Below are 21300 nucleotides of genomic sequence, written 5' to 3'. Positions count from 1 at the left end.
CAGAAGTCTCTGAGACTGTCCTTTCTTTTCACTCTTTTTTCTTTATTCTGCTCAATGATAGTTATTTCCACTATTTTATCTTCCAGGTTACTTATCCATTCTTCTGCCTTAGTTATTCTGCTATTGATTCCTTCTAGAGAATTTTTAATTTCATTTATTTTGTTGTTCATCATTGTTTGTTTGCTCTTTAGTTCTTCTAGGTCCTTGTTAAACATTTCTTATATCTTCTCCGTTCTATTTCTAAGATTTGGGATCATCTTTACTATCATTACTCTGAATTCTTTTTCAGGTAGACTGCCTATTTCCTCTTCATTTGTTTGGTCTGGTGGGGTTTTACTTTGCTTTTTCATCTGCTGCATATTTCTCTGTCTTGTCATTTTGCTTAACCTATGGTGTTTGGGGTCTCCTTTTCGCAGGCTGCAGGTTCATAGTTCCCATTGTTTTTGGTGTCTGCCCCCATGGCTAAGTTTGGTTCAGTGGGTGTGTAAGCTTCCTGGTAGAGGGGACTGTTGCCTGTGTTCTGGTGGATGAGGATGGATCTTGTCTTTCTGGTGGGCAGGACCACGTCTGGTGGTGTGTTTTGGGGTGTCTGTGAACTTACTATGATTTTAGGTAGCCTCTCTGCCAGTGGGTGGGGTTGTGTTCCTGTCTTGCTAGTTGATTGCCATGGGGTGTCCAGCACTGTAGCTTGCTGGTCATTGAGTGGAGCTGGGTCTTAGCGTTGAGCCGGAGATCTCTGGGAGAGCTCCCAGTGACGGATATTACGTGGGGCCGGGAGGTCTCTGGTGGTCCAATGTCCTGAACTTGGCTCTCCCACCTCAGAGGCTCAGGCCTGACACCTGGCCAGTGCACCAAGACCCTGTCATCCACATGGCTGAATGATGGGCAAGTCAGAAAGGAATCAGGTTTCCGGCCCTTGGATTGTGGCCGACTCAGGATTGGGGCTCCACAGGTCTGCCTCTGGATTGTGAGCTTCTTGAGCATTGGATGAAAGAGGAGGTTTGGGAGGTATGAACAGTGACCAAATCAATTATATCGTATTATTATAAGGATTGGTAAATACAGCAAATTTTTATTGAGCATATACTGTGTACAAAGTACTATGGTAAGCTGATTTTACATTTCATTTGTAAGCATGATCATTGCTAATATTAATGAAATTGTAGTAATAACTTTGTGGGGTTTTTATGATTAAGTTACAAATGCCAGATATTTACTACATGCTTAGTACAGAATGAATATTCACTAAACATTAGAACAGGGATTCCTGAGAAGGCAGTCCATTTTCCCAGTTGGGATCTTAAAAACAGATAAACAAAACTGAAGGATGGCAGATCAGGCCAAAGTATCACCTTTGTTACATATAAAGGCAATGCTGGAACATTTTATTTAGTGTGAGAGCTAAATGGATCTGCTAACTGAAACCCCAAATGAGGTGGACTAATCCTTTCGGGCACATATGGTGCTGAACCAGGATGGGCCCTCCCAATAAAGGAGAGGTATGAGGAGAGCTGTCCAGGTGAGATTTATAGTCTGAAAGAACAGCAAAGTACCCACGTTCTCTAGCTTTCCCCATTAATAGTTAGATATTATCTTCCCCCCTCCCCCACCAATCACATGTGAAATAAAACAGAATATATGGAAAATGTAATAAGAAAATAAAAAGTAATTTATTCAATACATTTTTGTTTTGTTTCTATTTGTTATTCTTACCTACATAAAGGATAGTTTATTATGAAAATCTTTTGTGATGATATTATGTCCCTTTATAAAAGAGTGCAAATGCTTTCATTTTCTTAAGACCATTAGAAACAAGTTGACAGGAAACAATAATGCATGTGTTTTTTGCTCTTTCTTATATTCAAATCCTGGCTCTTAACAGTGTAAATGATAAACTATTGGAGAACTGTCTTTAGTTGAGCAAAATTTTAGTGTTCAAAATGCATTATAAATAAAATATTTATTGAGATGTTATCCACAAGAATTTATGCAGATAAATTAATGTTGTCTGTACATTATGAATAGAGTCAGCTGAAAACTATATTTGGCATAAATTTCTGTTATGTATTTTTCTGGTGCCACTGTGCTCTTCTCCAAAACATGTTGCCTAATGGCATTGTCACTGTAACTCATTGGCTGTTAATTCAATTATGTTTTCTCCATACCGTAAATTGCATATGAATGCTTATTAGGTACATAGAGTTCTGATTTCCCTGAAAAGTCATTTCTGCCACCTATTTTTATTGCTGGATCTATTTACACAAACTTGAGCTATAAGAGCACAAATGTGTTATCCTCTACAAATACTGAGTTATTTTCAAAATGTTTTGTTCATAGTCACGGTATGAAAACCTGCACATTATAAGTCTCCTGGCAACAAAATTAGGACTTAACGTCATTTCAGTATTTCTATTATTTTATCCACCTAAGTGTTACTTTCTCAAAAAAGCCTTTTCTGACACTTCAGACTAGGTCAGCAGCCTGTTTTACATGCTTTTACACACCCTGTACTTCCATGGTGCAACACAGTTACAATCAGTTATTGGTGTAATCATTTCCTTGACATTTGCCTTCCTTACCAAAGTGTAAGCCTTTGAGGCAAGGACTTAGTCTCGAACGTGTTTTGTATGTGCACCATCCAGCACAATGCCTGACTCATACCTGATGTTCAACATAGGTTTCTAGAAGGAACATCCAAGAGAAAGCATTATTTGTGCTTAAGAAGTTTCGAGATCAGTCTGAGACTCAGTGCTCAGTATATCCTCAACCCAGAAAAAGAAAACAATTTAATAAGTGGGACCTTTAAACCTCTTTTATAATGATTTAAAGTGGTCTAGCTGAAAGAATGCATAAATTCAAATCACCACACTTATTAACGTATGCCTGTGATTCTTTAGAATACACCATTCCGATAAATATTTTCTCTTACCACAGCTTCTTAAGAGCCCAGAGGACACAGCAGAGGTGTCAGAAACTAATCGTGTTCGCAGGGTATTATTAGATAGAAAAAAAAAAAAGGCCTCCTGTCTCTTGGGTTAATATTATTTTAGAAATACTTAATCCCCAGGCTGCTAAACTAATTGTGGGGGAAAGGCTTATTATTAGTGAAGAGAACAAAACATATGTTCCATGACTGGAAGAGATGATGGGCTATATAGGTCATGGATTCTATTTGACTAAATTACCGCTGAACCATATCGTGGATGAGAGGTTGGGGCCAGTGTGGAAGTCAGCGTGTTATCTTTCTTTTCCATCTGTACACTGAGTATGCATATCCTGGCTATTTAAAGCCTCAAGCTCCCGTATGAAGAGACATTGTTAGATCTTATTACCTTAGGCATCTTTGCTTTTATGATATATTTAGTATTTTACCCTCTGCTCCCAAGTGAAATGATTTATGCATAGAAAGCCAAACCAATTTATTTGAAATCTGAAAGCCTATCATCAGAAACATTTCCAGAGACTTCTTTCCCCAGGGCGGCGGGTAGCAGCATGTCAGCCAGCCACCATGGTTCCCAACAAAAGCCCTGTGCAGCCGGTGGTAGTGGAAGGAGGCTGGACTAAGCAGACTCAAGAGGAAATTAAACTCATGGACCTTATAAGACGTACAGAGGTATGATCTTTAGGACTCCAGACATTAAAGACTCAGGCTCTTTTATAAGCTTTTAAAAGTACAGTATTGAATTTTTAAATTATGCTATTAATATATTCTCGGCATCTGGTCAGTAATGACCACATAAGCATATGCCAAGCATTGAGTTGGCATTTGGAGAGTAACTATCTAAGCCACAGCCAGCTCATATGAAAGTCTGTTTTGTTTGAATGGAGACCAGAAATTATGACCTTAGCAAAGAAGAGAAAAAGGCCCAGTGGATATGTACAAAGGTAATTATAATAAATGTAGTCAAGTTGAGCCTTATGGCTTCATTGCTCATCACTCCTAAGGGTATGTCTCAATATGTAAAAAGAGGAAGGAGCAAAATACTAATTTCAATGGAGACATTCAGAAGTGAGGAATTCAAAAAGCAGTTTCAATCCAATTGATTAATCAGACAGGATTGCCAGACATAAAAAAGACGAGAAGAGAAAGGTCAGCTGTTGAGAGAGGATTGGGGATAGAGAGACCTGGGAAAACTTTTTGCTTTGTGAAGTTTTTCATCAAAATGATGTGTTCTTATTTAATAGGGTTTCTCAAATCATGAAATGTGTTCAATCTAAATCTTAGGCGTGTGCCCAAGTCAAGGTTACTAGAAAAAAGAAATTGACATCGCTAGAAATATGACTTCTTGCCAAGCTAAGAAGGATAAATCACTGACCAGGGAATGAATGCAAAGCATTGAACTAGGACATGCTTGAAGTAGGATGAAAAGCTGCCTGGCAGGGATCTGGCAGCATATAAAGGTGGCTGCTGTATTTTAAAAGACAGAGAGTAAAGATTTAAACAATAGTCATGTACATTCCCTTAAGCATGTCTTGGTTAAAGGAAATGATGCTGTGACTCTAATCAAAAACTCATTTGTTAGATGCAGAGAAATCACTCAGTAGGAGAAACGCCATACAAAAATCCAAAAACATATCTCTATTTATTTCTCCAAATTATAAATGAAAGTTAAGTGCTTTGCCAAAATAAGTGCCTTATTATTATTACTCTAATGATTATTATTGCTTACAGTGATGCATTGAAGCAAGGGGAATTTACAGAAGAGTCAGTGATAGGAGAGGGTAATGTAATTCCTAAATCTTTTTTCCGTATGATGTGCAATTATAAGATATTTCTTTCAGCATATTCTACACGCACATGCACACACACACACACACACAGACACATGCACAGACACACACGCATACACACTAAACAGACAATTCTCTAACCACGGCATTCTCTGGGCTTTTCTTAACAGGCACAGCTTTCTGAAGTCCAAGAACTGCAATCCAAGGGAAATTCTCCAACTGCACCTAAATGTATATCATTCAAGAGGAGCAGCTTGTATAAGCAACCCGATGCAAAACGAGCGTGGATTTACCTAAATGGAGGCAGACCTGAAGATGGCACTTATGCCCGGGGCAGAACTATTTCAGAGGTAAACCTAGTGTGAAAGGAGAGTGTTTTATAGGCCTGTTTTCAAATTCCAGCGCTGACATTTATAGATTGTTAGGTCAGGCAAATTATTTTACCTCTCTAAATCTCATTTTCTCATCTCTAAAATGGGAGTAATACTTTCCTCACAGGGTGGAGTCCAATGCTGTCTGACATAATGTGTGCATCAGAATATGACACTTGGCCAGCAGAGAACAATGACAATTAAACTCATTGCACCCAAGTTTAGAGTAAATCTAAACTTTAAGATAGTTTAAAATAGTTTTCCTGTTCCATTTTAAACCTAGTTCACAAAAGAGTGATTATTCACTGGATATGTTCCCCGTGGGGAAAACAACAGTATTCACTAGAGGAAATCTATCATATTCTTGTCACACAGATTCTTGGAACTATGGCAAGCTTTCCACTTTCCAGAATTAAAACATTGACTAAAGAAAAGATGAGTAACAGTTCATTTATTGTTTGCAATATCAATGATACAATTCTAAAAGTTGACATTTTGTCTTAGTCTTTAAATGAAAACTTTAGGTACCTAATAAATGGATTTTGGTAGAATTTTTAAAAGTCTTATTTGTTGCAGTGATATCTTATAATAGTTGTTGGGCTTTATTATTTGTGAAATGTTTTTATAATTTTTTCTGGGACAAGAGGAAGTCATATAAAGGTGAGATGTTGGTGGGAGATGGAAGGAAAGGCAAGACAGTGCAACAGGCAGGCCTGGAGGAGTTCATGGAGGCTCATGGGGGCACCTAGAGTGGCAGGGGCACCTCAGAGGAGTTGTGTCCCTGAAGGTTGGTGATTTCAAAGTGTGATGGAGACCACTTCTCTTTGACAAGGACTTTGGATAAGAACTGTGAAAGCAATTGCATCTCAGAAGTTGACAGCCGATTTGCTGTATTTGAGAAAGAAGAGAGAAAAATGCAGACAATAAATTCAAAACTAGGAATACAAGTAAAGGAACTTCATACACATGGGGAAGAAAAAGGAAAGTGATTTTTTAAAATGAGTGAAACTTTTTCAGGAGAGAACACCCTAGAACAGTTTCTATAACAAACCTGAAATGTTTCTTCCTTGCTGGTTTCTTTGAAAATCACAGAGTTTGTATTGCAGATGTTAAGTCTTAAGATGCACATAACCATTGCAACCAGAACTGATACATTAGTGAGGGAATATGAAATGATTAATAAATAAAAAGTAGAGCAGGGACGAGGATTAAAGATAGCCTGTCAGGCTCAGGATAGCAAAAACTTACCATAACTTTTACAAAAATTACATATACCTGGTGAAAGAATGACTTTTTGATTTATGTGACTCTCATGTAGCATATAAAAGCCATGCCATACATATTATTCCATGATCATATAATTTTTTATGAACTTTGTACATAAAGGGCACTGTGCTAGATGCTGTAAAGTATTATCCTAATTTATGTGTGTGAAAAGGGTTTGAAAACTTTATAGTGCAGTATAATTGACAGGTTAACCTATAGCAATAGGAGGAATAAAATGACACATGATCTATGTTCTCATTAAATGCATACTTCCAACTGGCAAAACATTTGAAAATATATCAAGCTTTACTTAGGTTTATAGAGAAATGGGCACTCTCATGTCGATGGAAGTAAAACTTTTTGGAGGACCATGTGGCTATACAAATCATAAGAAAATGCACTTCTAGAACCTTATCCCAAGGATATTTTCATGAATTTATGCGAAGTTTGTTTGGTAAGAATAATTATCATGGGGCTATTTATAACATATATAGATTAGAAGTAAACACTTATCAATAGGGAGTTGGTTAAATGAATTATAGTGTATAGGATGGAATATTACCATAATTAAAATCAACTTTAGAAAGAATGTCAATAAAGATGTTCAAGATATACTAAATGAAAGAAGCATACTATAAAGCACGTAGAGTTAGATTCTATATACATGCATGCACAAACCTAAAAGAAAAAGACTGGAAGGATTTTATTTTTGGAAGTGTTTATTGGATGGTCTTATTACTGGTGGCCTAATAAAAGTGGTATTTCTTTATTATGTGTTTTTCTTTGTGTTCCATATTTGGTTATGATGAACACAGATTGTAAGAAAAATTTGCTAAGGGAGCTGACCTTCCTCTTAGAGAAATACTAACAGCATGTGATGAAGGTCAGGTCAGTAGTACATACAGGAAGTTCAGTAGTTCAGAGGAGGGAACACTGGGCCCACCTGGGGTGAAGGAGAAAGGCTCCCCAGAGGACACAACCAGGAGCTCTGATGGAACTTGAGAAATGGGTAAGATTCAACATTTAGGCAGAAAAAAGCATTAACAAGCATGAGGGGCATCACACACAGAGGTATGGGTGTTAGAATTCATAAACATACGAGTAGATGGTACCTGGACTGAGAATTAGGGAGAGATACAGACAACTGGAGAGACTGTTCAAAAGCATATAGGGTAGGCTTCCCTGGTGGCACAGTGGTTGAGAGTCCGCCTGCTGATGCAGGGGACACGGGTTCGTGCCCCGGTCCGGGAAGATCCCACATGCCGTGGAGCTGCTGGGCCCGTGAGCCATGGCCACTGGGCCTGCGCGTCCAGAGCCTGTGCTCCGCAACAGGAGAGGCCACAGCGGTGAGAGGGCCGTGTACCGCAAAAAAAAAAAAAAAAAAAAGCATATAGGGTGGACACCACATACTCTCTGTATAGTCTACTTGGGCTGCTATAACAAAATACCACAGACTGGGTGGCTCAGACAACAGAAATTTATTGCTCACACTTCTGGAGGCTGGAAAGTCCAAGATCAAGATGCCAGCAGGGTTGGCTTCTGATGTGGACTCTTTTTCTGAGTGGCAGATGGCTGACTTCTCACCACTGTGTCCTCTCAGAGCCTTTCCTCTGAGCACATGTGGAGAGAGAGCTCTAGTGTCTTTTCAGCCTATGAGTCTGGGGAAGGACACAGTTCAGTCCATTACACTACCCCAGACTAGAGTGCATGAACCACTAGTTTGTCTCTGAATAAGGTCATGGCATAGTAAAACCAATGTTTTGGGGAGACTAATGTGGCCTGTGTGTAGAAAGCTACTTAGGCAATGTCTAGAAAGTTTTCTGCATATTATTTCTTCTTTTGCTTTATTTAAAAAATGTTCTTTCTAATCTCTTTCTTTCCCTTTTTCCTTTTTCTGTTTTGATTTTGATTTTAGGGATCTGAATGAGATTCTTTGTCATCAGTTAGAAGTGTATCCTTTCAGGCTCTCAGGCTGTAAAGAAAAGTTCAGGAGAATGGACTGTGTGTGTGAAACAAATAAACAACAGGAAGAGTAGGGTTCAGATTTTACTAGGGGAATCTGGCTAACAACACCAATTCCAGAGAAGCTCAGAGTTTCAATGGTTGGTACTTTTACCAGAAGAATGAGGAACAGAACGCATTTCAAGGTGCTTCACTCTACTTTCTGTAATGAAACCCCCAGAAGGTATTTGAATCCCATCTAATGCAGGCTTTCCCTCAACTTCGTTCACTGCTGTGGCTATTCTGGGTGACTGAACCACATTCTTCCTACCCAGTCTTTGAACATGGCTGGAGCAAACTCTCATCTCCAACTGGTGTAGGCTCATCTGTCATCAGTGCACCAAGGTGACACCCTCTCTAGGGTTAGTGGCTCTTTCTTCAGGGCCATCATCTTTCTCTGATTTATGACTATCAGGGCCCCTCCTTCTATGGTCCTAAAGCATCTGTCTCCTCTCATCCCAGCAACCTCTCTCTGATTCTACAGAATCTCAAAAGCAATGTGTTCTCTCACAGCCAAGCACAGTTCTGAATGCGTGAGTGGAAGCTGAAAGAATGAGAAACAGATTTTTTTGATTTGGAGAGGCAAGTACCTCATGTCCTCAGGGAATATGAAATAGTTCTGTGATGCCCACGTGAGCCACTCTGAGAGGACCTGGCCCATGAAAGCTCACAAAAGAGATTGTGGGTGAAGAATTATGTATAGAACATTGTTCTTTTATTATGAGTTTTTGTTATTGCAAAAATGACAAACATTTAATTTATATTACCCACTTTAAAGAAGGTACTTGAGTAAATTTGGATATATTTGAAAAACTGAGAATTAAGAATGTCATTAAAGGTCATAAGCTAACTAGATATTTTAGAACCTAATTGTACTGAAAATGCCTTTTGTTTTCAAATTTACTTTTAAAAGATTTTTGTAAACTCATTAACTGAGTCTCATGTAAATAGATCTTTCTGAACACCGAGTGAAAGAGCTACAGATTTAAGTCATATTTTGTATTTGGTATATGCCATTATTAAATTATATTTATTTTTCTGATTATAAACAGAAACACAATCTCTATAGACGAGTGACATTTTAGTGGTAAAGTAGGGGAAAGTATAAGAATTATCCTTATGTAGGATCTTTTCAAGCTACAGGAATTTCTCCCAGAGACATATCCACACAATTCTAGGACAGCTCCCCACTGCTCCCAGTCCAGATAGAAACTCAGTTAATCATACTCTCTGGCTGCCTTGGAGCAGAAAAATATATAACTGCTATGGGCTGAATTGTGTGTCTCCACCTCCCACCCCCCGAATTCTTATGTTAAAGCCCTAACCCCCAATGTGATTGTATTTGGGGATAGAGCTTTTAGGAGGCGATTAAGGTTAAATGACCTTAAGGGTGGGGCCCTAACCTGATAACATTTGTGGGTTTATAAGAAGAGAAAAAGAGCGATCTCTCTCTCTTCTCCCATCATATGAGGAAGGCAGCTAGCTGTCTGTAAGCCAGGAGGAGCTCTCACCAGAAACCAAATCAAACCACAGCTTGATCTTGACTTGCCAGCCTCCAGAGCGATGAGAAATAAATTTCCTTTGTTTAAGCCACTCAGTCAATGGTATTTGTTTTGGCAGCCCAAGCAGACTAAGATAGTGACTATTGTTATGGAAAATTTAGAAAAACTGCAAAACCATATGAAACATACGAATCTATTGTAATCACTATGAATTTTCTGATTATTTGAATAACATTTGTTCTGTTTTCTAATTATAAAACAACATACAGTCAGTGCATTAATATTAGAAAAAGGAAAAGCACCAAGAAGGAAATGAAAATTCTATCACCCACAAATAACCACAGTTATTAAAATTTTAGTAGATATATTCCTATGGTTTCTACATGGTTATTTATATATTTGTTTGCCATTGTGATCATAGTAGATCACATGGTATATATATAATTTTGCAACCTGTGTTATTCGCCTAACAAACTGTTGTGACTTTTTGCCCACATAATTTAATATTCTTTAACAAAACATTATTTTCAATGGCATCATCATCTTCTATCAACTGGATGGATTATTACTTACTCATCCAGTTTTCTATTGTTTGCCATTTAGATTGTTTTTAATTTTTTGCTATCATAAAACATGCTCCAGTGAACATATCTATATATAAATCTTTATTTAATTTTCTGATTATTTCCCCCAGATAAATTCCTAGAAAAATTGCTAGGTCAAATTATGTAAATGTGCTTGAGAATTTTGATAGCTATCGCCAGCTTGTTTTCTAGGACCATTTCAGGAGTCAATGCTCCCACAAGTAGTGAATGAGAGTTCCCACTTACCTGCTGTTTACATGAGTTATCAACAATGCTAATTGCCATCACTTAGAAACATGTATTTGCAGGTTGACAGGAGAAAATGTTATACCCATGCTTTAATTTATATGTCTTTAATTATTTGTAAAAGTGATTTTGACTTGTTTTGCTTTGTTTTACCATTTATTAGTAATCTGTGAATTCCTGACAAATTCTTTGCTATTTTTCTGCTGGAAGTATTTTTCACACTGATATGAATCTTCTTTTTTTAAAGTAACAAGCCTATATGTGTAACTTTGTCAGATTTATTGTAACAATGATCCAATTTGCCATTGTGTCTAGGAGATTTTTTAAGGTACAGAAATTAATATATTTTAAAAGTTTGTTCTTTGCTTTTCATGTTCCAATAGTATTTTACTATCCTTATGTCATATAAAGATTCATCTTAAGATTTTTATAATTGTGTCTTTCCCATTTACTTTTTAAACTGTGTGAAACTTCCCTCTGGTGTAAAATTTGAGTGAAGCTATTTTGTCTGTTTTATTTATTGGCTTAAAATTATTATCTCAGCCCTACTTGCTGAATAATCTTTTTTGTTCTCCCCATTGAGCTGGAATACAAACTTTATAATATACTAAATTCTTATTAACTTCTGCTTTTAGGCTATCTAATACTTTTAGAATTACTATAGCTTTTTAATATATTTTAATATCTGATAGAAGTTGCCTAATGTTGTACTTTGTTTTCAGACTTTACTTGATTATCCTTGCCTGTTGATTTTTATAGATGAAGTTTGGAATTACATTTCAACACCCTAAAATCATCCTACAGGAGTTTTGACTGTAGTTATGTTAGGCTATTAATTACTTTCATAAGAATTGACACCTTTTACAATATTCAATCTTTGCAGCCAGATTGAATTCTCTGGCATTGTTTTATATACATATACATCTTTTTTTTGTCCTTCAGTAAAATTTTATAATTTTTTATAAGGAAGGACCTCACATTTTAAAATAATTGACATTCTGAGTTGGTTTGATGTTGGGATGAATTTACCCCCACTGTATTTTTTTAAATACTTTTTTTTGGTGAACAACATAAAACTACTGATGTTTTATAATTTATTTTGTGCTTGGCCACTTTACTAAGCATTCTTTTTGTTATTAATTTCTCATTCAATTTACATAAATTTTCTAAGAATGAAATCATATAAAGTTCACATGGTGATGATTTTGCCTACTCCTTTAGAAGAACTGTTTCTCTTATTCTGATTTTTTGTTTTATTGCATTGATTATAATCATAAAAGTAAATATTCCTAACGATGGAAAAAAAGAAGAAACAGCATCTTTTTCCCCCATGAATAGCTAGAAAGTTTGAATGCTTTGGTTTCTCTTTTCCTTGCCCATGTCCCTTTTTGGTGATGTCTTACATTTTTACTTTATTTTTTCTCTATGGAGACTTACCTTAAAATTTTAAATTCATTTATTTTCTGACCATTTTTATAACAGCTGTATCATGTTCTAGTGGTCTTACTGCTTAATATTAGTCACTTTATATTATGACTTTTCCATGGTGATGGAATTTCATTCATTTTTTAATAATCCGAAATGTATCTGAGTGATATGTTTTCTGAGTTTTTGTACACATAAGGATATCTTTTGTTTCCTGTAACCTAAGTAATAATTTAGCTGGATACTGAGTTCTTATACTGAAACCTTTTCCCCTAAAAACTTCAGAGATTTTCTTTCATTTTTTTTTTTTTTTGGTATTCATTGTTGCAGAAAACAGGTCTAAACATAACTGAATTTTTCCCCCATGTCTGAAAGTCATACTTTTTGCCCAGTTCTATTTAAATACTAGTCATTTTTTTCATTAACTGTGCCTTATCCTAGGTTAGCCTATTTGATCTGAAGACATGGGTCTTTGAAACACGAACGTTTTCTTCTGTGTTTTGAATAATTGCTTAAGTTTAATTTATTCTGGATTCTTCTCCAGTAACACCAATAATGTATAGGTTTAATATCTGATGTCTTGACATTCCAAATGTTTTACATTTTTCTCATAAATTTTGTCTTATCCTTTCTCTGTATCCTATGAGATTTTCTCAACTTAGCCCTCCCTAATACTGATTTGATTTTCTACAAAATTGAGTCTGCTTTTTCCTGCTTTTAAGACAGAGTGTAATTCTGCTCTTGAGTCTTTTATTTCCTTACCTCTCATTCGGCTGTCTATTCATCCCAATTTAAACCTCTGTTTCTTCTCTTACCAGCTGTGTGACCTTGGTTATGATATTAATGTCTTTGTTCTCCATTTTTCTCATCAACAAAAGGGGGATAATAATTGTTTCCACAGAAAAAATATTAGATTGTCCTTAGAAACTTTTAGAAAAGTTTCTAGCCCACAGGAATGTGCTAGTAAATTTTAACTGCTATTGTTGTTACCATCGTCATTATCACCATCATTATCTCTGCCTGCATCTCAGCAATGCTCCTTTCCTTTGAGCTGTTGTCATCTCATTTCTGTGTGTGTGTGTGTGTTTATGGAAGTCATATTTTACCAGATTTGGGGGGAGCACAATATAGGTACTCTCTAAAATGTATTTGTGCTCTAAATCTTTTTGTTAAATCTTCACCTTGTGTACAGATACCATTTTTATGTCGTAGAATACTTTCATAAGCCTCATATAGTTGCTGATGTTCATTTTTCTATTTATATCTCCTCTTCAAGGAGAGATCTCTTGACAGAAGACATTAGTTCTCCTTTGTTCTCCTAAATTTTGACTTGGGAGCTGTTAGGATCCACCCCTAGATCCTGAATCAGAATCAAATGGCTGCTGACTGGCTGTCATTTAGCAAGAGGTGTAGGACTGCATTTAAGTCCGTTCTCCCACTGCTCTTCTCTAACTATCCCACTCTACAGATGGGAATGTATTCTGGGATAATTTCCATTACTGTTCAATTCAGTGCATTCATCTCTTGCTCACAATAGTGAGTGAAAACTTCACTCTCTGAATTGCATTATCTCACCACTTCTTTCATGGCTTCCTTCATATTACTGATTCATTTTCCAAATGCAAGATGCCATTACTTGCCCAGCTCTGCCCACTGCCACCCTGCATTGCTGTGAGTTGTAGCTCCTAATTCGATATATAAAAAGAAGTACTGCAGTCGCAGAAGTCACAGAAGTGACTGCAGTGGCCATGAGAGAGATTCTTGGGGTGATGGGAATGTTCTAAGATTGTATTGTGGGATGGTTGCACAACTTTATCAGTTTACTACAAATCATTGATTGTTTCGTACTTGAAATTAATGCATTTTATGGCATGTAAATTAAACCTCAATAAAGCTGTTAAAAAATTTTTTAAAAAGTATAGAAGGTGAGTTGGAACACATGTGGACCTGGCTCCTTCATTTTGGGAGAGCAGGTGTTTGACCTGCATGATAGGTAAAAGCCATACTGGCAGGTGTGTGGAAACCTCTTACTTTCCTCCTGCTTGCTTGCATTGTTTTGTCTTAAAGTCTTATTCAGACTAATGGAACCACCCTTAGGGGTCTGGTGACAGGTTAGCCAATCTTTTTAGTACTCTTGACACTTCGTATCTGTACATGTGTTTTTATGAATATTTCAAGGAAAATTGAGAGAAATTGAATTAGGCCCCTAAACATAGTTTTTAAATTTACCAATTGAAAAGAAAAAGATTTTTGATAATAGAATCATAGAGTCAAAGAGGTGTTAGACCAAAAATTTGATTTTATAGTGAAAGAGACTCTTTCATAGGGAAGTTGCCTGACTTGTCTGAGTCATACAGAGGCCAGAGCCAGGTCAGTGCTTTTGTCCTTCTAGCTTCTTGCTCATTGAAAAAAAAAAAATGAGCTATTCTAACAAGTCTAGATTCTTCAAGTCAAGGTCTTTCATATTTAGTCATTTCTTAAACAGCAAGAGGCCTCTTCTACATGGAAAAATAGAGACCTACAAGGACAAATCCACTGACAAGCACTGAAGTTCCTTACCGTTTAACACATTAGGGAACATTTGTAAGCCCTTCTTCTCATCTCCTTCTATACCTCTTCCTTTTTTTTGTTTAACTTTTATTGGAGTTTAGTTGATTTACAAGTTGTGTTACTTTCTGCTATACAGCAAAGTGAATCAGTTATACATATGCATATATCCACTCTTTCTTTAGATTCTTTTCCATATAGGTCATTACAGAGTATTGAGTAGAGCTCCCTGTGCTATACAGTGTACCTCTTTCTAACAATTATAAGTAAAATGAATATTTATATCATGATAATAGTTCTCTTAAAGGAGTTGATTCTTTAATATGTAATTATGGTGTGACATTCCACATCCCAGTATGTGTGTCCCTTTGTGTTTCAGCTGCTCAGTGACTGCTCCTCTCGTCTCAAACTGGCCCACCCAGCCAGAACACTGTACACCCCTGACGGAGAGCCAATTCACTCGTGGGACGACATACAGCGAGGCATGGTCATCTGTGTGTCCACAGGGCATGGCTTTAGAACCCAAAGAGGTATGGGTGACGGTTTCTTTTCCATCAAGTGTTTGAAGAATTAAAGCATTCACTTGTTTCTTCAAAGAGCTTGTTTACTGAATTTTACATCCCATCATGATGATTTTTAATAATTATCCTCCCCCACGCTTTTCTACTCCATGTTACTAAAGTTAAATTCAAGTATTTATTTGTTGGAACCTCACTTTTGACACTGTTTGCTCTAAAGAATTCAAGTTCTGTTAGTCTTGAATTTTATCCAAGGGGCTTTATTTGTAGAAATTCTAAAGGGCCTCCTTTGAAGGTATTCATTCTTTAGCATGAACCCTGAGGAAAGTGAGGCTTCCTTGACTTCCCACTCTGCAAGTTATTTAAAACTTAATGTTTCATTAATAGCAAATATACAGTTTACAGATTTTTTTCTTTAGTAATAAGTAAATATATGCTTGTTTTATTATCTTGTCTATCCTTTGATTATTTTCTTTGATAAATGTTAGAAATGGAAAAGAACATACGTTTGTTGTTAAACTAACTCTTGTCCTTTATCCTATTTATCCTGAGGAATTTAAAACCCTTTTCTGGAGTAGGTATACATTAGCAATGACATAATTTTCAGGATATTCTGAAGAACACTGATATCATTTTAAAGGAAATTAAAAGATTCAGAAGTGAATTACCTGGGGTCCTTAAAATAACTAATGCTAGATTATCTCTTTTAAAAGTCACCATAGGATTATTATTACTATGTTGTATATAAGGTATATAAACCAAAAACTTTTTAAAAAGTTGCAATCATATCTTTACACTTAGCCCAGAAAGGATAAAAGTATAGGAACGGAAACTAAAAAGTAGGAAGACAAGGATTTACTGGGATGCCTAGCACTGTTGTGAGGATGCCACACATATTCCCCCAGCACCATCTTACATCAAGGAAGAGGTGCCAATCTTTGTATTCTTTGTATTCTGTTGTCCCATCATTCACCAGTACCCCTCACTCCAGCTCTTGGTGATCCTCACTATGTGATTACTTAGAAGAACACATCAATGATGGGGTTCCTATCATGAATAAGTATTAGTTGACAGCTTTCTGTGTTCCTAAAGTACATAGCCTATAAAAGAAATATAAGCCAGGGTTCCTTCGCTGAAAGAGTTTTCGATCTAATTGAGTATATGAACACACTTGAAGTAATTGAATAGTAAGCAAATAAGTGGTGCAGTAGAAGGTACTTGCCCAGTCCCTTCATTATTTATGCTTAATCTTTCATACTCTTGGGATGACTTTCTGTTAACCTGGACCCCACCCTCCTGGCCTCACTGTATTCATTAGGCCTTTCTGATAAATAAAGCTAAGTGTGCTTCAGGCAACCTAGCCAAAAGGGTATCCAAAACGCGAAGAGATATGTAGGCTGCCTTCCCAGAAGCAAGCTTGTTCCCAAGAAAAACTGCAAAGAGAAAAGAGAAAGCTAGAAACGCACATATTACTCTCCTTACCATTTTCCTCCTTGTTAGCTCTGTGGACCTTTGACAAGGCTATGTAGACAAACATTCATTTCTGCGTCTTCAGTTCTTTAACCACATGAATTACTATGACGTGAAAGAGTTGTTTCTCCTCCTCTGAAAATGGGTCCCCATATTACCTTAATGGTGAAAGTGTTGGTGGTTTCCCCAGTTGTCTCAGTTCTTTTTGGTGGGTGATATATGTTCTAGAAAATCTGATTGATAGCAGAGAGTCTAATTTAGTTGCTCTTTAGAAAGTTCTTTTATTGTCTGAGCTGTCATTTTATTATTTTTCCTGAAATAATTGAGAAATAATCATTTAGTAGAAATCTAAATACTCAGAATGCTTTAAAACAAGAGAGAAATGCTACTAGCATTTATATATATTATATATACATACATATATAACATATCTATACTTGTGAAGGGACATTTAATTAATCATCCTACTCATAATTTTTCTGTGACCTACTGGCTTAACTATGTAGTAGAAAATAAGGCAGCCTGGGAATTTCAAAACTAAGCACCTTATAAAAACTTATTTTATGTGCTATAATGTAAAAACATTTAGCATGTGAAAGTTAGCCATCAAAAAATCACACTGGGTCTTTGAAAAATGGATTTGTTTTGGCAAAACAAATCAGATGCTGTTAGAATAGTTTCTTTCACACAAACCCCCAACAAAATCAAAAGGGTGCTTTATGCTGTTTGTCATCAAATCTGAACACTGTTCTCAATGCTGTGTTTACCATCTTTTCAGTGGGCTCAGTTTTTAGACCACTCCTAGGTTAGCTTCCAATTCAGGCTTTATAAAAAGCTTGGAAGGAAGCCCTCTCTAGCAACTGCCATTCTGTAGAAATCCAAAGGATGTTAACGCATATCTGATGTGATAAGCAAGTCAAGTGTGTAATGAGAGAGGCCGACGTGGGAGTCGAGGATTTCTGAAGGATCTTCAAGATTTTCATCATCCTGAACTTTTAATTATTTTCTATAAATACATTGACTTGTCTCTCAAAATAATTTTTTTTTTAACAGAGTTAAAGCAACTGGTGGAGGTCAGAGCAAATTATGCCCGAATCCGAAGGCAGCAGGGCCCTCAAGCCACAGACGCTGTGTTGTCACCATCCACAAAGCTTCAATCTCTGGTACCTCTACACAGTGAATTCCTGTCAGACCCATCATAGTTTGTGCTGTGTTTCGCTGGGGTAGCCTGTGCGGACATACTCATATGCTTGCCAGGATGTTGTATGATGATTAGTCATTGTTTTCATAATTCCATGCAGTCTCTTTTAAAAGTTATACCCTCTGCCTTTTACACAGGGTGGCATTTGGTGCCTCAAATCTGTTCTTAGAAAGACAACAGAACTAGACAAAGCAATGTCAGTAAAATAACTATCTTAGGTGTATTTTCTTCCAGGAAAAGAAAAAGGAAAATACTAGCTATTATTGAAAAATAATTTAGTGGGGTCAAGTAGTATATATTATTATATATACTTTTAAAATTATATAATATATATATTTATATAATATATATAATTTGATAATAAATAGACTGACAATTTGAGTGTATATATATAGTTATATACTTAAATTTAGTGGGGTCAAGTAGTATATATGTTCTATATATAAATAACTTTGCATTATTTATTTTATATCTATATGAGTTATATATACATATATAATTTGATAATAAAAAAGACTCTTTGACTACCTAATACTAAATTTGACTCAAACTGACAGTTTTCTGGCTCAGCCACTATATTTTTCAAACTTGCATGTTAAAATCCTGCATTTACTAAATGAAATGGCTGGTGGCCACCAAACACCACATGAATTGATCTTTCCTCCTCCCACTTTCCTTCAGTTTGGCTTGTGGTTACAGCACAGGACTCCTGATGGGGCACAGCTAGATGTTGTTCACAAGAGTGAAGCTGGATAATTCCTGACATAAGCTCAGTAACCAAAAGTCGTAGACTGTGTCCTCAATACAGAAACTTAGGGAAAGGATATATGCACTACTTGTAAGAAAAGTTATGTAAGGATTTTTCTTAGGGGGCCAAGGGAGATCCTTAGTAATCTTAAGTATCAATCTTACAGGGAAAGAAGAACTTACCTTTTAATTTCTTTCTGTGATGAAGAAAGAATTTTTTTTTTTTTAATAACAGTGACAAATCAGAGTTTGGCTTCTGGTTCTGGTGAAAATTTTCCAGAGAAATGCTCTTCTCTCTCTGTCTCTGAGAGCCATTCCCACCTCTGTCTGAATATAAATTGCAGCCTGGCTAGGTGTGTACAGAATGGCTCAGCTGGGCTCACTCTTCCATCCACCACTTTAATGTGATGTAGGAAGGCAGTAGATCATTTCTACTGAAGGGGGCTCTTGGTAATCGCTGCAAAAGGCCTAGTATTTACTCCCAGTCTGCAAATCAGTAAGGCCGCATGAATAAATTCCTGCTGCTTCCCACACCACTAAAAGCAGAGACCATTGAGGCAAAATTTCACATTACATACATGACAATTTGCCCTTTCGCAGACATCTTCTCTATGTGTTGTGCACTGTTAGAGATGTGAAGTCATTCCACAACACCTTTGTGATACGTATGAGAGAAAAATTGCACGTGTCCCCACCTTGCTTTTCCTTTTGTTTTACGAGAAGTGTTAAGGAACATGCTGCGGTCAGAAAGTGGGCCAGTAAGATTCTTACCTGTTGGGCCTCTTCTTACAATAACTGGATTACAATCCCCAGAGACACGGAACTTGTTATTTCTTTTCAAAATTCCTTGAAAACAAAGGCATTTCTCTAGGTGCAAAAGTACCTATCATTCTGCTGCCAAGGAAAAGTTGATTTGCTATGAAAATGGCATAATTTCACCATAGATCAAATGTGCAGATTCTTGTGAAGTCTTCACTGTTGCGTGTGAACACGCCTGAAGTGAAAATTGGTAATATCACACAACATTGTATCAAGCACCAGGAGACGTAAGGCAAAACTCTTAACTGAGCTTTTCTATTACTAGTAAATGGGATTTTAGATGTAATATAACAGTCATCAACACATCACATTTTACCAGCAAGGCAGCGGCACTTACTTTGTCGACGACGGCTTGCTGGGGATATCTTGGCGGTTCATAGCCACTTTTAACTTAAGACTAAGAACAGCCCTGCTCTTTCCTTATTATTGACCTTCCTCTGTGGTTGGCTGGAAGGTGGACTGGGGAGCAGTTACTCCACCTTCAGCAAGGACTATAGGATAAGACCGTTGGCAATTCTGTTCAGCCCTCCAAGGATTTTCATAAACCCAGTAATTTCCTTTGGGGATATGTTTATCAAATTTGAATCAGCCTCATACATATAAGTCACATTTCAATATTTTTCTATCAACTGGAAATCATTTATTATTAAATACTAAAGCAACCATCCTCAAGTCCATGGCCTTCTCCAGAAATTTATTTCCTGCTGGTTCACAAACACCCTTAAGTTGATCCAGATGTTAATCAACAGTGTACCAGCATTTGTGATTGTCCTCAGGAGAAAGGAGTTTCTGGATGTTTCTGCCCCACCTCTAGCTTTTGTTGCCTGATTAAGTGTTGGGATGAAGTTGCATGTTTCTAAGCAAACTGACAAACTGTCAAACTGTCTGAAAGTTTGACAAGCATTTTGAGATTTTGACAGCATTTATACATAAGAGGCACTTTATCTGGGTGCTTATGTCAGGTTTATAAAACAGGACACATTAGCAATGATTCAAAATCCAAATGCAGCTTTGTGGCGTGATAACCCTGAATTTCCATTTTGTTCTTGATTGTTCATAATGACTAAATATTTTTTTGTGGATCAAGAAAACAAAGCAACAAACAAGCCAGCAAATAATAACAGAAAGGTAAAGATAAATTTGTTCTCTTTCGCAAGAGAATCACTTAGAAATTGTGGCCACTGGCTGTTGCAGCATTTGTGAGCCAACCTTTATTAATAGCCCAGGTGCGCTGCTGAGCGTTGTTGAGATCTGTGATTCACCAAGACAGCAGTTCTTTTTCTGACATCATTTGGAAGGGAGCGATCAGAATCTACAGGGCTGTGTTATTCTGGATTGTCGTAAAATGAGATGCAAACGTCCTCAGGTAAATGGAATTTGGAATTTGAGGATCACCCAGTGGTGATCCTCAGTTGCTTTTATTAAATCAGTTACCTCCTGCCTCTGAAAAGATCTCAACCCCTCCTAAGGCTAGGTTAAGCAGAAAGAAAGAGCAGCAGTTTTTTGTTCTTAACACAATAAGCTAGAATTCTAAGTAAAAGGCATGGTTTGGGGCTGCTTGGCCATAAGCAAATGCAAAGCAGGATCAACAAAGACCACTCAGGCGAGCGCTGATGAAAGTAAATGGACCAACCCGAGTAACGGCAGACATTCAGTGGGTGCCTGCCACCAGCTGTAGCATTTCCTAATTCTGCAAGTCTGTAATATGAAACTGCTATCAGTAGGCTGCCACCCTGTGCCATATGTGCAAATAGAAATATATGAGGGGAGAGGAAGTGCTTATGCCCATGGTGCAACTGGGTTGGGGGAGGGAGGAAGAAGGAGACAGGAAATTATATTTATATGGCAAGTACAGTGGTGACTCTGAATTGG

General features: G+C 36.9%; 1 protein-coding gene across 1 annotated transcript in view; it reads left to right on the top strand.

The window, feature by feature from the left end:
• DCDC1 (doublecortin domain containing 1) overlaps positions 1–17863 on the top strand; it is a gene marked incomplete at both ends in the record, with an annotated part of 429210 nt that extends 411347 nt beyond the window's left edge. Inside the window, 4 exons of the mRNA XM_082661206.1 lie at positions 3477–3613; positions 4902–5081; positions 15053–15203; positions 17715–17863. Coding sequence (XP_082517332.1) covers positions 3477–3613; positions 4902–5081; positions 15053–15203; positions 17715–17863 — 617 coding nt within the window. The remainder of the gene's footprint in view (positions 1–3476; positions 3614–4901; positions 5082–15052; positions 15204–17714) is intronic.
• Between the last annotated feature and the right edge of the window lie 3437 nt (positions 17864–21300).

This window comes from Grampus griseus (genome assembly GCF_964374135.1).
Source record: "Grampus griseus genome assembly, chromosome: 8".
Lineage (NCBI taxonomy): Eukaryota > Metazoa > Chordata > Mammalia > Artiodactyla > Delphinidae > Grampus > Grampus griseus.
The sequence above is the reverse complement of the archived record's forward strand: the minus strand, read 5'-3'. Positions and strand labels throughout refer to the sequence as shown.